The sequence below is a fragment of the Arabidopsis thaliana genome, chromosome 5 (assembly GCF_000001735.4).
Source record: "Arabidopsis thaliana chromosome 5, partial sequence".
NCBI lineage: Eukaryota > Viridiplantae > Streptophyta > Magnoliopsida > Brassicales > Brassicaceae > Arabidopsis > Arabidopsis thaliana.
In genome coordinates, this window is record NC_003076.8 from 24,681,449 (window position 1) to 24,697,244 (window position 15,796).

Below are 15,796 nucleotides of genomic sequence, written 5' to 3' on the forward strand. Positions count from 1 at the left end.
AACCGGAATAATAAACCAATGAGAGTACTGTACCATTTACACGAAGAAGAGTAACGTAGTTTTCAGTTTTGACCAGTAGATTCGTACAATCTCCTCTCCAGATGTTGAAGCTTCTGCTTCCCCAACATAGAACATCAGTTTACTTGTTCAAGTTTCAATTTTTCAACTTTAGATTCTTATCTCAATCTCCTTCTCTGTCAAATTCGGCATCTTCTTTCTCTTCTTCGAGTCTGGCTGAAGCAATACTGAAATGCAGATCAGCGGAAGAAGCGTTCAAGCTGTTCGAAACGTCTTCGAGATCTCGAGTCTCCAAGTCAAACGATCTTCAATCTTTTTCGGCAGTGATTCATGTTTTAACCGGAGCTCACAAGTATACGCTCGCCAGATGTTTGATAAAAAGCCTCATAGAACGTCTGAAACGCCACAGTGAGCCGAGTAACATGTCTCATAGACTTTTCAATGCTCTGGAAGATATTCAGAGTCCAAAATTCAGTATCGGAGTGTTTAGTCTATTGATTATGGAGTTTCTGGAGATGGGTTTGTTTGAAGAAGCTCTTTGGGTGAGTCGAGAGATGAAATGTTCACCGGATTCAAAAGCTTGTCTTTCGATTTTGAATGGCTTGGTTAGAAGGAGACGGTTTGATTCAGTTTGGGTTGATTACCAACTTATGATCTCTCGTGGGTTGGTCCCTGATGTCCACATTTACTTTGTTTTGTTTCAATGCTGTTTCAAGCAAGGTCTTTACTCCAAGAAAGAGAAACTTCTTGATGAAATGACGTCGTTAGGGATCAAGCCGAATGTTTATATCTATACCATATATATCCTTGATCTCTGTAGGGATAATAAGATGGAGGAAGCGGAGAAAATGTTCGAGTTGATGAAGAAACATGGTGTTCTTCCAAACTTGTATACTTACAGTGCAATGATTGATGGTTACTGCAAGACCGGTAACGTGAGACAAGCTTACGGATTGTATAAGGAGATTCTTGTTGCTGAATTGCTGCCAAATGTTGTTGTTTTCGGTACATTGGTCGATGGATTTTGCAAAGCTCGCGAATTGGTAACTGCGAGGAGCCTTTTCGTGCATATGGTGAAGTTTGGGGTTGATCCTAATTTATATGTTTATAACTGTTTAATTCATGGACATTGCAAATCAGGGAACATGTTGGAAGCAGTGGGATTACTTTCTGAGATGGAAAGTTTGAATCTTTCGCCTGATGTATTCACTTACACTATACTTATCAACGGGCTATGTATTGAAGATCAGGTAGCAGAAGCAAATCGATTATTTCAGAAGATGAAGAATGAGAGAATTTTTCCGAGCTCTGCGACTTACAACTCGCTGATTCATGGGTATTGTAAAGAATACAATATGGAGCAAGCTCTGGATTTGTGCTCTGAGATGACAGCAAGTGGTGTAGAACCCAACATCATAACCTTTTCTACTTTGATCGATGGTTACTGCAATGTGAGAGACATAAAAGCTGCAATGGGCTTGTACTTCGAGATGACCATCAAAGGTATAGTTCCTGATGTTGTGACCTACACAGCTTTGATTGATGCACATTTCAAGGAGGCCAACATGAAAGAAGCACTCAGGCTGTATAGTGACATGCTAGAGGCAGGAATCCACCCCAATGATCACACGTTCGCTTGCCTAGTAGATGGATTCTGGAAAGAAGGACGACTCTCTGTTGCCATCGATTTTTATCAAGAAAACAATCAACAGAGGAGCTGTTGGAATCATGTGGGGTTTACATGCTTGATTGAAGGGTTGTGTCAGAACGGCTACATTCTTAGAGCTAGCAGATTCTTCTCAGACATGAGATCCTGCGGGATAACCCCTGACATATGCAGTTACGTTTCAATGTTAAAGGGCCACCTCCAAGAAAAGCGTATTACTGATACAATGATGTTGCAGTGTGACATGATCAAAACTGGGATATTGCCAAACCTTTTGGTGAATCAATTGCTAGCCAGGTTTTACCAAGCGAATGGATATGTAAAATCAGCTTGTTTTTTGACCAATTCAAGTCGTTTGAAAACTGTCAGCAATTCCTGTTAGTCAATCTTTGTTAATCGGCTCTTCGTTGTATATAAGGATAAAACTTTTACAGGAGATAGAGCAAAGTGATTATCTCTGGGTTTTTGGGCAAGAGTCGCAAGACAAATGAAATGCTTTATTATAAGTCAAAAACACATATGTAACAACATATTTCTTATCACAGTGTTTCATTGCAAAATGTATGGAATCTGCATATCCTCAATTTACAAGACAATGGTACAGAATAGTATAGAGGAGCCTACTTTGAAGATATTGAGTTTGATTCTTGTGAATGTTATGGCGAATGGAGACACAACGACAACATCTGGGACTTCTGGTGATCGTCATTCACTTTTTAACTGTTCCTGAAATAAAAGTTACTACAAGTCAGATCAAACCACAGATAAATCCCAGAAACAGGATTTGCTCATCAAAAAAAGAAAGAAACAGGTCAAATATGTGAATTTTCGTTTTCAAGATCCAAGTTTGTGTACTGCAAGCAGAGTATATAGATACAACCATGAGTATTTAGAAATGGCGAAGTCATTAACCTAAGTTTAACAGAGTCTTTTCGCTTGCTGTTGCTTCACATTACACAGCTACAGCTGCTGGTCGTTTGCTGGCCTTAATTCCTTTTATAGCTGCAGATTTTTCAACAAACAAACAGAGCAACGTTATATTTTCCTACTGGCTAAGCTCAGAAAGTAAACGAAACATCGGATTTATCTCTATACCTTCTGCGTAGTCCTTAGCTCCAAATACAGCTGATCCAGCCACTAGAGCATTTGCTCCAGCCTCAATAACCTATTACACTCACAAAAGATTTAATATCGCGAGATCTCTAAGGCACAGAAATATCTACAGCAGTAAAATGTGAGTTGAAGATAGAAACTAGGAAGAGTATCTGAGCTTTACCTTGTACGCATTCGCTGGAGTGACACCACCATCAACTTCAATCCATGGGTTTACTCCCTAAAGAAAAAACAATACAATGTTTTGAGAAGAGAAGAGGCTTTCACTCGGAGAGAAAAGTTACTCGATTGATACCTTCTCTGCACACATTTTCCTCAAGTCCGAGATTTTCTTTACTTGGCTTTCAATAAAGCTCTGTCCACCAAAACCAGGGTTGACCGACATGATCAAGACCAGATCCACCACTGATATCAGAAACAATCGATATTCCAATGAGAACAATCTTAATCATCTCTTGCCAATGACAGAGCAATGTTAAGGAAAAAAAACTCACTATCCAAGACATATTCTATTGCACTCAATGGGGTTCCAGGGTTTAGAACAACTCCAGCTTTAGCCCCTAAGCTTTTTATCTAAACACCATTGTAGCAGCACAAGGTAAGATTATATACTCCACCAGAAGGAAATTTTAAAAAGTGGAAGCATGAAAATATCAGTACTTGATTGACGGTACGATGCAAATGGATGGTGGATTGCTGTTCACAATGTACACTGACAATATCTGCACCTGCTTTGATGAAATCCGGTACTCTCTGCTCGGGTTCCACTATCATCTGATTTTAGAGAATCTTTATTAACTAGAAATGTGACTTCAAACATCAAGAAACCATATATAGAAAAAGATAAGAAAAGAAGCTAGTCTTTACCAGATGAACATCCAAAGGAAGATCTGTCACAGGGCGCAAAGCATCAACCACGAGAGGTCCGATAGTAATGTTGGGAACAAAACGACCGTCCATGACATCAACATGAATCCAATCACAACCTGCCAACTCCACTGCTTTTACCTGAAAGAAGCCGGAAATAGTGAAATGGAGAAACAAACACACAAGAAACCAAAGAGGAGAGCAACAAAAACCTACCTGCTCGCCTAATTTGGCGAAATTAGCCGAGAGAATAGAGGGAGAAACAATGATATCACTTTTCGAAAACCTATCAACCCGAGATGAGGCCTTGACAATTCCATGAGTTCTCCTTCTGCAAAAAGTTCACATACCAAAGTGTAACTTAAAGATAACCGTTAATGCAGATTGAATCTTTATCAAGTGACAAATCATAAGCATAAGCTCTCCCTGAGCAACATCTATATTACTGCAGAGACTTAACAATAAGCAATATCCACAAAGACATGAAAGATACTTCATTTATATAACGATTCAAGTAATCTTCAATAACCACATAATTTCAATTTAAGGATGCCAAACAAACCTATCCCTGAGCAATCGTAGCAACTAGAACAAAATCATGGTTATTGAGTTACCTGGAGAAAGAAAAGGAAGTGGGTTGGTAAAGAAGCGACCTTTCAGGCCTAAGACCAAACCCATTGACCTGGGTTGATGAACAACACAAGGAAGCGGCGGAGGTTGACATGTCCCTAATCAAAGACTCAAGCTTCTCTGGCTAAAATCCTGAAAGACTTGGTGGGTTTAGATAATAAGAGAAAACCTCAATCGTTTCTCTTACACCAATTCTCAAACCCAGAGAAGAAAAAAGAAGAACAGAAACTTTATTTTTCCGGGTAAAGAAGAAAAAGAGAGAATATCTGAGAATCCGCCACGTGTGATTACGGTCTCGTGGGTAACGTCTTCCTTGTTCGGATGATCCAATGCAGCGGCTTATCGCTATCTCAAACGGTTGGCTCTCTTTTGATGACGGGTCTTGTACATTTGTGGGAATATGCTAATTTTGCAAAATAATAAATCTATTTTTACTAGTGATACAAAACATATAATTTCTAAATAAATTGTCGTTTAAATAAAAAGTTAATTAATAAAAAAAAAAATTTTAGGTCATTTATAATTTTTACAAAATATTTGATAAATAAAAAATAATAGGAATGTATATACTAAAATCAAGATTCAATTTGAGATGTATGACTAAAACAATTGATAGAAAATTTTAATTAACATGAAAAACTCATCGTTTTAAATTTTATAATTTTGTCAACCAATTATATATACAAAAAATGTTTTAGGTCATTTTATAGAAAAAAACAGAATACCAAATTTAGTCCCATTTGATAGATTTCGTAATCTATTTACATGATGCTTTTATATCATGGGGCCATACTGAAAAAAGAAGGCCCATGATCCATAGGATTAGGCACATAGTTCACGAGGACTAACGAGATTGATTAAGAAATAAGAAGAGTGGGTTAAGCACAAAGCAACAAACACCTCATAAAAATAAAAATCTCATTTATTCAATACTTGTTTGTACTTCATAGCATTTTATTAAATAGAGAATAGATCAAAGAAGATGGCTCATGGTTGTAGTATAACAACAACACTCAAGTCACTTCTTGCTTTGTCCACTGCCATGCAAGTTACTAAAGTAACCTTGAGGGTTACTCTCGAATCCACCTCTTGAGATGTAAGCACCCCCATTTGTCCCTGGTGCTACCATATTACCTGCTCCTGCTCCTCCGCCGCCGCTTTTTCCTCCGCCACTGCTTTGTCCGCCACCACCACTCTTACCTCCAGCGCCACCGCTCTTTCCTCCACCGACATTGCTGCGTTTTCCACTCATTCTTCTTATCTGATATTGATCAAGAATTTTGGAGGTTTGAGAGAGTATGAAAATTGTGTGTTTAGGAAATGGCTATTTATAGAGAAAGAGACCCGATTCGGAGTGTTGGTCAAAAGTTGTGCTTCCCAAAATTATATCGTAATCTCTGCATTACTTAATTGATTCAAATCACCTCGTAAAAGATATAAGTAGTACAATCTTACATTTACAAAGTGATTAGCCATTAATGGGTTGAAATTTGAATGAGAATCCAAAACGTCTCTCCATATTCGTCACAATACTATTTTAGGCTTTATTTTAAGTAAAGCCCATTAGCATGAGGCCTAATTATTTATATGCAGATCTATATAGTTTTTTTTGTGTGGCTTATCCTCTGTTTACAGAACTCCAATGATTAACATTTTATGGATTGTAGTGGATTCCATCGGAAGAAGACCGATCTATTAGCATGAAATGCTCGCAATAAGAATCTAGTCTTTTGATATGTCAGCACTTTTACTTTTTGTTAGATGATGCATATAATGTATTCGTTTAATCATTAAATAAAGTGTCTTTGTCACAAAAGAAGACATTGGATTATATACAGTATTGGTTTGGCTTAATAATATTGCCATATGATTATCGTAATTTGAGTGGGCTTGGGCTCTTTTTTTGCAAGTTGACAACCAGTGAAATTAAAAGAAAAGTATCAAATTACTTTAGATTAAAATCTCCACACATGCCGACAAAAAAATAAAGCGCTCCCATATATAGCAAAAACGTGCTTAATGTAAAAAAAAACCTATAATACCAAAAGGAGTTTTTGACCAACAAAGTTTTCATCTTTTATTTTCCACTACAATTTCAGATAAACAATGTGTTGGCTTTAAGTTTTCAATTTTTTTTATTTATATTTTTTAAAATATAGCGACTCCAAATGTATAGTAGTTGGAAAGAGAATTTCAGATACTATACTAACGAGTGATCATATTAATACACTGCATATCAACAACATATGTTTTGATTGAATTTACCTATATATAAAATTGTTGATTAATTGTAACTCTGAATTATATACTTTACCCTAAATTGTGTCTTATCTTCATTCGCGTAATACAAACAAAAGTAACCAAAACAAAATTTGCAAACAATATTGAGTAACGAACCATTCGTGGACGATGGTGGAGTTCTGATATGAAGTAACACAATTACGCTCTTGACGATCGATGCAAGAGATACATAGCATGACTGGGGTTGAGAGCAGTCACGATGATTTGGTCTTGTAATAAGTTGCATTGTTTTGTGCCTCTTTGTAAGATCTTAGGGGCATTTGTACAATTCATTTTTTTTTCTGAATTTTTTTGAGCGATGAGTGGGTCTAAAGGCCATTTATGAAAAGTGAGTAAGACTTCTTATCAGAATTATTGGTCAAACAAAAAAACTCTAAAACATCTTAATTCTTATCGTTTTTTTCTTTATTTGGAATCAATGAGTGTATTAATATATGAAATCATGTTTCTATATCACTATATATTACGTTTTTTTGTGTGTGGTAACCACATAAAATTATACAATATCATTCGAAAAAATTGAAATAAAGAATTAAAAATCATTTAAAAAGTGAAAATTAGAAATCGAATAATTTATTTCTAATTCTTTGACTGCTAGAGCGAATTCAAATAATATGCACATAAATACTTTATATATTATAATATAATTACATTATTATTAAGATTCGATTTTGTGTTTAGACAAGATTTGTAAATCCAATTAGACTTCTGTTTCACCTCGTGATCTTTTGGCTTTCATGTAAATTGTTTATTGACCACACAAATACACTATTATTGCAACGTCTTTTTCGTTTGAGCATTTTTTGTTTGTTTTTCTTTTATTTTTCATTACTTTCACACATTTCTTATTAAATTCTACAATAATAGTAATTGGATTTATCGGAAAGAGAGATGTTGTGGTCGGTTCAAATCCAACGAAAGGTATCACTATACCACTACGTTGAATCGTTGATGACTTGATGCCATGTAAAGTTGTAAACAATAAATGAGTTTAATCATATAAAGAAGAGCATAAAAACCAAAAAGAGCATAATTGATGACTATTATGGGCACTGATGATTATAATGGGAAGTACTACTACGAAATAAGATAAATAAAACAAGCTTTAGAAAGAAATATTAGTATAAACATCGTGGCCCGCACAAATCAATTACCAATTGATTCGCGAGGTTACATGCATGGTTCTCAATGTAAGAGAAACCCTAACTCAAACCCTATTTTATTTATTCTTGGGGAAACTTAAGTGTTAAGATTAACCCTTGTTTAACATCGTAATAAACACGCCTTGGACATATAGTAAACAACCCAAATACTAATTAATACATACACAATATCTCGTTCGAGCGAGTTAGTAATCGACTAACCTTGGGTACAGAACCATTATTTTAAGTCGTCGAATAGTTTGAAACCTTTCTGTTTGGATATGAAGACTCATATGAAATGCTTTTCAAGCGAGTCTGAGTCGGTGTCATACATAAAATTGGTATGGTCAAGAAGATAATTTGACCATCCCTCGAAGTTTCCTACCATATTGTCTTGATCATCAACGCTAGTTGATGAGACTTCTTGGGAAACATCGGACATAAGGAGATCATTCATACTGTTCTCCTCATTGTGGTTATCTCCTCCGAATTTTTCGAAAAATTGTGAAAAATCGTAATCTTGGTCCATGTTGAGATCAGAAGTAGCATTGATCTCATGTTCGGGGTACAACGATGATGGGGAGAAGGGATCAAATTCAGCAAGAGTATTTGTCAGGGATGTGTTAGAACTATCCTCTTCATTGCGAATCTGCTCAGTGAAGCCATTAAAAAAGCTTGCATGTGATATTGTAGTAGCACTCAAGCTACCTTCCATGGAAGCCGACAATATATCTTTGATGGAAGTGGCCTTAGCCGCAACTTTGTTCAAGAGCCTTGATGTAGAACTTGATTTCTTGAAACGTTTCTTGCAACTCAAGGAACTGCCTTGAATCGGTGTCCCATCATTGCTGCTAAGCTCGGAGACCTTGGAAACCATGTTGCAACTGGATGGAGGAGGACGAGACAGAAAAGGCATTGAGCTCGATCGGGAGTATTGCTTGTCGGAACTAGAGGCATTTGGGGAATTCAAATTCTCATCGACCGTAGGGTTGGAACTAGAAGCCAGTGGCTTGTGAGTCACGGGATCAATACCCTGTTCCATCAAACGTTTTTTGAGATGCGTGTTCCAGTAGTTCTTGATCTCGTTGTCTGTTCTTCTAGGTAAATGTCTCGCTATGACCGACCACCTAAAGAAAATAAGATAGATCGGAGACCAAGATTAAAATGATGATTATGTCTACATAATAAATATTATATGAAAACTTTTTCATGAAATTCATTTCACATTCGAGGGTCCACGCACACACATAGAAACATAGAAACGTACTTGTTGCCACGAGAAGCATGAAGCATGATGATAATCTGCTCTTCCTCTGAACTAAACTCGCCTCTTTTGATCTCAGGTTTAAGGTAGTTGGTCCATCGCAGTCTACAACTCTTTCCACACCGTTTCAACCCTAATCAGACACAATATGTTTATCAGAACAATTTTCTACAACAAGTACAAAAATGAGTGTATGTATAGATTTGTATAAACCAGCTTTTTGGGGAATGTCGCGCCAGCCTCCCTCGCCGTGGTCGTGGATGTAAGAGATGAGTTTCTTGTCCTCCTCGGTGGTCCATGCTCCTTTCTTCAAGCCTTCTCCGACGCAACATGGCTTTCTTGACATTGTTTTTCGATATAGATGAACAATAATGCGTAAAATTTCATATAATTAACCTCTCACAAAACTCAAGATATAGGAACAGAGAAAAACTATATATGTTCAAAAAAGTAAAATTCTGAAGGAAATTGTTTAATCAGATAAGGAAAAAGAAACAGATCTGTTAATGAGAACTCTGATACATCTGAATATGAAACTGATCGAGAAACACCCTTTGATCTTACCCACACTGCTGCTACGTGTTTTCATTTTTTTAACGCAGAGTAGATTTTAAAAAAAATATATGTTATAAGCTTATGGAAAAGAACCAAGAGGCATGATTTCTGTGGTAGTGGTGAGGTTATGAGCTATTCCATATATATACACGTACGTAATGAGATTTTTTTTTTTTTTTTTTTGTGAAAACGTAACAAGATAGTTATGGTTAGTAAATTATTTAAATAGATCAATAGTTAAAAAGGATAATTCGTAACTTTTCTATGAAAATAATGTCCGAAAAGTGGTGTTTGTATAGTACTATATTTTCCTACTTTCAGGTATTTTAAATACGGTAATGCGCTTCGGTACGAGATGCAATATTTTAATTTATATATCACGTAAACGTACCTGTAGGTTCTTGCATATTTGTACATTTAACTTTTGGTTATTAAAAAAAAATTGAATGATTGATCCAACATGGAGAGTTGGAGGGGAATAACTAAAGGGACGTTTGCAAATATATATAACTTTTAAGAATTCGATTGTATTATATATATATCTTTGCAGATATTTTTGTATTGTTTAAATAGTTGGTTTCTGTTAGGTATATATATAAAAAAAAACTATCAAACAGTTTAATACTTAAAACGTATTTTACTATTTTTATACTGCAAACGCATAATGAAAAAACAAATCTGGTTAACGAGAAAGTATAAATTTACATTATTGTTTTTCTTATCAATAATAAACATTATTGTTCATCATTGAGAATGAAAGGGTGATTGTAACATCACGTGTTTTTTTTCCAGCGTAGGTCCTTTTTGTTTGCCACTTTTGTGGCTGTTGTATTATTGCTCGTCGTCTATACCACCTTAACATATTCTTCTTTCCATTGTCTAAAAATCATTCTTAAACAAAAAATATTCTTCTATTTATATCATTCCCTCTTTGACTCTCTCAACCTAAACCTTATGATTTAATTCGAACTAGTCTTGATGAGGTTTCCTAAGGTTTTGTTAGTTATCGGAATAGTTAGAACAATATTTTCTGATGCTATTCTTCACGTATGTATATGTACCTATGATTTTATCTCATGCGCATTTTTCAAGGTAGAGTGAAAAAGATAAAATTTATACTCCCATGGATCGTTTAAAACTAGACCTTGTTTGATCTAGAAAAATATTTTACATAGAACACAAACTTGTATTGTATATAAATTTAATCAAATTTAACATCTTATTTTGCATTATAAAACAAAAATATGTTAGTGCCACAAAGTAAATTCTATATAATTAAACACCTGCCACACCTACACTCTTAAGCTAGGTCTGCCCCTGCCTAGTTCTCGTACTGCAAGCTAAGTGAACTCTTATCAATTTGTGCGTGTGTATATTTTACTTTGCTATTTTGAAGTTCTTGATTATTATTCTTTAAGTCGGATTTAGTATTTAGTTTTTAACAAAAGGAACTCTTACAAGGAAGATAGAATATGATACAGCTATGCTTGAAGAAGGCTTGGGTTTAACATTTCGTTTTGGTCGGTTTTCGTGTTGAAGCTTTCTATGGATAGAAGCCAATCTCTCATTGTTCTGTTGGTTCTAGTCATTGCTGGAGTGAAAATGTTAAGAGCTACGATAGCTCCAAACTGTGTAAAAAGATTACCTGAAGTAGGAGTTTTATGAGAGCGCCACATATTTAAACCATCTGCATTTCTACAATTTTGTTAGGATCAGTTTGGGTTACTACATAGAGTAATCATTTGATTCTTCTTTCTTTTGGGAAAATTTTAGTCAATAAGTATTGATTATATCCCTAAGATCCGCTGGTTCCAGTCAGTTATATATGTCAACCTACTTAAACGGTCCCATAGTGTATCTTCACTTATTCTTGATTATTTCCTTGGTCCCATAATATTTTAGTTATTTTGCAAACTAAAACTCACCATAATCCTTCATTTTACAAACCTAAATTTTCGCAACGACTCACTTCCGAGCATTTACATTGCTTCAATTCTTCTAACTCTTCGTGATTTTGTAGCTTTTTTTGTTGCGGTTTTATCTTATTCTCCACTATCATTTTGCAAAACAAGTTGCTCTACATTTTATTTTGTGTCCTAACTTTTTTCTAGTGACGTAAATTTTATACTTGGACAGGTTGCTTTATCCACTCAAAACCACAGTTATGTGATCTCTAGCATTTTCGACAATTTATTTATTCTTTCCTGTTGACTGTTGTCACTCTTGTTTTGTTCCGATTATATGCGAATATACTTTTTGTTATATTAATCCCCACATCACACGAGGTTAAATTCTTTTTCTTTTTAATGTTCTTGTAGTTAATCATCTTTTTGTTTAACTTTATATCATGCTTAAACACTTCTACACGCCAATTATTATAGTTTCGTTCCCAAAGGCACTACTGATTCTGAATCGGGACGTAGAATTAGGACTCATTAATTAGAATTCTGAGTTATGGAAACTCTTATCTGATAAAAAAAAATGGATACACTTACACAATTAGATTAAAATAAAACAGAATAATAAAATGATTTTATCTGTGAGGTGATAGAGAACTTCAGTGATTCTTAATTGGGGAATTTGGGACCATGAGAAATATCCACTCACCCCAAAAATTAAAATTAAAAGGTCTTTCTTTTAGACTGCCCCCTTTTACTTTTAACATTTGAAAAATAATGATTTTCTTTATGAATAAGAAATGAATATTTGTCTACTTTTTATTTTGAAATGGATTTAACGGCCCGACGGGAGATCACTGATTTCAGTTGTGCTGTCAGTTGTGTTCTCAATTCCAATTTTCTTTCAAATAATTGGTATTTTCAACTATAAATTATTAGAAAAATATTATGATATAAACAATACGATGACAGTCATACATTTACATTTACTTGTTACGATGCGTGTCGATGGCAAATTTTTATCTATGTGTTGTTGATACATAAACATTTGTGTATCAACTTTATCTGCATGCATGAACTCGTGTAAACCAAAGAACCGGGATATCGATCTCCCAAGCCTTAGTCGAAGCACATTCGGTCCAAAATGCTTTGACAATCAGATGATTCATATTAAAGTCCAAACATATTTGTCTTCAATAGGGCAAACAAAAAAAAGAGAGTTCATACTTAATTACGCCGCAACATGTGGACTTCGAGTCACGAGTATAACCAATGATCGTTTTTTTTGGAAGACGCCATTCCGTCTCCGGCCCAAAGAACAATGACCGTTTTCTTCGTGTACATTTGTTTATTCAATAATCAATATAAATATACATGACAATATTTTCAATGTTCTTAATAAAAAAATTATTTTATTGGATCAATTATATGCTTTTAAGCAAATAAACCTTTTATTTTATTTTTACCCGAAAATAGAAATGTTTATTTTGTCATATAAGAAGACAAAAGATCTGGCATATAGAGGAAGTAGCTAGGCTATAAACTCCTGTTGAAAACGATATAATTAAAAATCAAAACAAGAATGAACCATGCATTTACCCGTCCACTAGTAAAACCTGAAAAGAATTTCAAACACGAGTGGTCTTTAGATTCAACAGTTGATGCATAATACATAGGCAAATCATATTGTGTAGAGTGATTAAAAAATCGACTAAAGTATGATAACCCTATGTAGAAAGTAGCTTTAAATATAATAATTACGAAATTGACGGCTATCATTTATTATTACTAAAATATTATTATAAATTAATTATTGTTTCTGTTAATAGCTAAGTAAAACATTATTTCAACGAATATACTCTATTACACTTGCTCTCATTTGTGTTTTGTTTTTGGGTAAGTGCTCTCATTTGTTTTTGTTGGACAAGTAAAAATAAAAAACGATCAAGTTATTTCTTTTGTGTGGGTATTTTGAGTCGGGTGATTACCTCCGATTACGAACCATCATAAAAATCTTCCTCCAAGCAGTTTGCTATAAGATTTTAAAGCAGCAACACAACACCCGATTGCGTTGTACATAATCTAAGCCGTCAAGTGTCATCATCAAAATATTATGCAAATTAATCGCAACCGCATTAATTAGCTCCCTTTTTTGGCCTTTGGGGCATCACTCCGTTCATTATCTGGTTCCGCATGCACTAAGCTGAATCTTTTCTTAGATCTACTTTTTTATTTTTTATTTTTATTTTATTTTATTTTTGAATATCTTCTTCTCATTCTATGGCTATGATTTCTAATATTGTATTAGAATAATGTTCAAAAGAACCATACACTTCCAATTCAAAATTAACTAAATTTGTCCATGAACATTACATATTAGAATAGAAATGTCTCATTTATCGATGTGGGACATTTTAAATGACTTAGCGCTTGATTGGTTTTCCCTCTACCACCCGCAAACGCAGCGTTTGCGGTTGGTAGCGGTTGTTAGCGATTGACACCAATCATAAAAACCGCTAGACATCGCTTTGGGCCGCTCGAAATCGCCCGTTTTCAAAAGCTCCTTCCCGCAAGCGTTTGCGGTTGCGGGCGGTAGCGGTTAGGTTAAAAAGAAAACTTTTTTTAATTAAATTAAATAATTGTGGCTTTCACCCAAACTCTAATCATTATAATTAAAATAATCTAATCTTTTATATATCTTATTTTTATTAGAAAACCTTAATCAATATATTATAACCCTATTGTCTCAATTATGGCATCCGATGAAAATCAAAATCAAGAATCAAACATAAGTATCATCTAACCTTTTATTCATTCATTAGCTAGTGTAATTCTTTAACTATTTCATAGCATCGTTGTTTTTATTTTATTTTGTATTCTTTTTAGTTTTTTGATTGAATACATGTTTCGATTTGTTTTCTCGATTAGAAATCATTTGGTCGGACGAGATGATATATTGTATTTTTATTTGGTCAGAAAATCAAGTTTTCTAATATTATCAATTTATCTTAATATATTATATTTTTATTTCTTTTAATAGTAATATATTATATTTATTTTGGTTATTTTTTATTTAATTACTATCGCACCCGCTGGTTTACCAGTCATAAAACTCCCGCAAAAGCATCCATTATCAAACGCTCAACCAGTCGTTCAAAACGCTTGATAACGCTTGAAACCGCAACCGCCCGTTTTCGCAAACTCCCGCAACCGCATCCGCTACGTTTAAACCAGTCAGGCTATTAATCTTTCATTCTACGATTAAATATATGTTCAAAAAATAATTAAACTGTGCACAAGACTGTTTGACTTTAGGTTTTAGTACTCTTTTGCACACACAAAAAAAAAAAGACTTTAGGTTCCAGGTAGTACAAAAAAAAGAATTACCTTTAGCCATACAATTTGTAAATTAATTGAGAAGAGAAGAATGATAGAATGAAAAGTCATAGAATAAGAAGCATTATAACAGTTGAATTAAAATTATCTTATTTTTGAAAATAGATATGTTAACTAAAATACAACGTGATACTTTTCTTTTGGAGCAAAAAATACATCGTCATGAAAGGAAATTTTGTGTTCTTCACAGAATGTAAATCTTACAATAATAATTTTCCTTTACCGTTTTTCACGACAACAAATGGAAAAACGTTTACTACTGATTTTTCTTTAAACAGTAATAAAAACTTATCTTTTGTAGAGTTGTCATTTTCGTGATTACTATGACTTGAAGAAACTATTTGGCAATCGCTGCGGAGAAAACAAGAAAATAAAGAGGGACCATGCATTTGATAGAACGCTGTGATATCAATCAATTACGACAGCTTCTATTGGTACATAATTGAAGAAATTTGGTTTTATTCGATATTTAGCAGTTTTGTTTAGCTAGTCCAATTTTGATTTATGCTACATTTTTACAATTGTTAATTAGACACAAAATGAATATGATACTAACTATTGGTCCTTGCAAGGACATATTCACCCCCTCTTGGTTTATACAAAATGCGGAAATACGAATTCCACTAATATATCTATACAATTAGTTAATATGGCTAGGCTAAAGACCACACCATCAAGAGCTCCTTTTGAGACAAAAACAAAAAATGAAAAGTAACGAAATGATGGAAGGTGGGTTCTCTTGGGTAAGGTTTATGTGGTTCTCTACTCTTGGAATTCTTTATTCTTAATATAGTATATTAAGTTTTTAAGAAACTAAATACATAAATTTTAATCACCAATTTTGGTTTTCTACCTTAGGCCATTAAAAAGAATATATATATATATATATATATATATATATATATATTTGGTAAAGCTATTAATTTTTTTGGGATTTCGATTTTTT

General features: G+C 34.1%; 4 protein-coding genes across 6 annotated transcripts; 1 reads left to right on the top strand and 3 right to left on the bottom strand.

The window, feature by feature from the left end:
- Window positions 1-101: 101 nt before the first annotated feature.
- On the top strand, window positions 102-2,066 carry AT5G61400 (Pentatricopeptide repeat (PPR) superfamily protein; the record flags this gene model as incomplete). The annotated part of the gene is made up of 1 exon (NM_125533.1): window positions 102-2,066. The coding sequence occupies one exon, from the start codon at window positions 102-104 to the stop codon at window positions 2,064-2,066; it is 1,965 nt and encodes a 654-aa protein (NP_200948.1).
- A 91-nt stretch (window positions 2,067-2,157) lies between these two features.
- RPE (D-ribulose-5-phosphate-3-epimerase) lies at window positions 2,158-4,769 on the bottom strand. Of its 2 annotated transcripts, none has more exons than NM_180909.3 (10): window positions 4,279-4,769; window positions 3,881-3,995; window positions 3,665-3,805; window positions 3,458-3,571; window positions 3,292-3,370; window positions 3,093-3,202; window positions 2,961-3,017; window positions 2,780-2,849; window positions 2,597-2,686; window positions 2,158-2,410 (listed from the first exon to the last, which is right to left on the bottom strand). In NM_180909.3, exons 1-9 carry the CDS (start codon window positions 4,386-4,388, stop codon window positions 2,637-2,639), a joined length of 846 nt encoding a protein of 281 aa, NP_851240.1. In that variant the 5' UTR covers window positions 4,389-4,769; the 3' UTR covers window positions 2,158-2,410; window positions 2,597-2,636. The 2 variants fall into 2 exon arrangements, with proteins under 2 accessions (NP_851240.1, NP_200949.1); NM_125534.4 differs by having other exon boundaries at window positions 2,158-2,404; window positions 4,279-4,661.
- A 392-nt stretch (window positions 4,770-5,161) lies between these two features.
- On the bottom strand, window positions 5,162-5,918 carry AT5G61412 (uncharacterized protein). The gene has a single exon (NM_001345473.1). The coding sequence runs from the start codon at window positions 5,544-5,546 to the stop codon at window positions 5,313-5,315; it is 234 nt and encodes a 77-aa protein (NP_001318856.1). The 5' UTR covers window positions 5,547-5,918; the 3' UTR covers window positions 5,162-5,312.
- Window positions 5,919-7,620: 1,702 nt separating this feature from the next.
- On the bottom strand, window positions 7,621-9,739 carry MYB28 (myb domain protein 28). 2 transcript variants are annotated; one of them, NM_125535.4, is made up of 3 exons: window positions 9,215-9,739; window positions 9,005-9,134; window positions 7,621-8,864 (listed from the first exon to the last, which is right to left on the bottom strand). In NM_125535.4, exons 1-3 carry the CDS (start codon window positions 9,345-9,347, stop codon window positions 8,027-8,029), a joined length of 1,101 nt encoding a protein of 366 aa, NP_200950.1. In that variant the 5' UTR covers window positions 9,348-9,739; the 3' UTR covers window positions 7,621-8,026. The 2 variants fall into 2 exon arrangements, with proteins under 2 accessions (NP_200950.1, NP_851241.1); NM_180910.2 differs by having other exon boundaries at window positions 7,696-8,864; window positions 9,005-9,647.
- Between the last annotated feature and the right edge of the window lie 6,057 nt (window positions 9,740-15,796).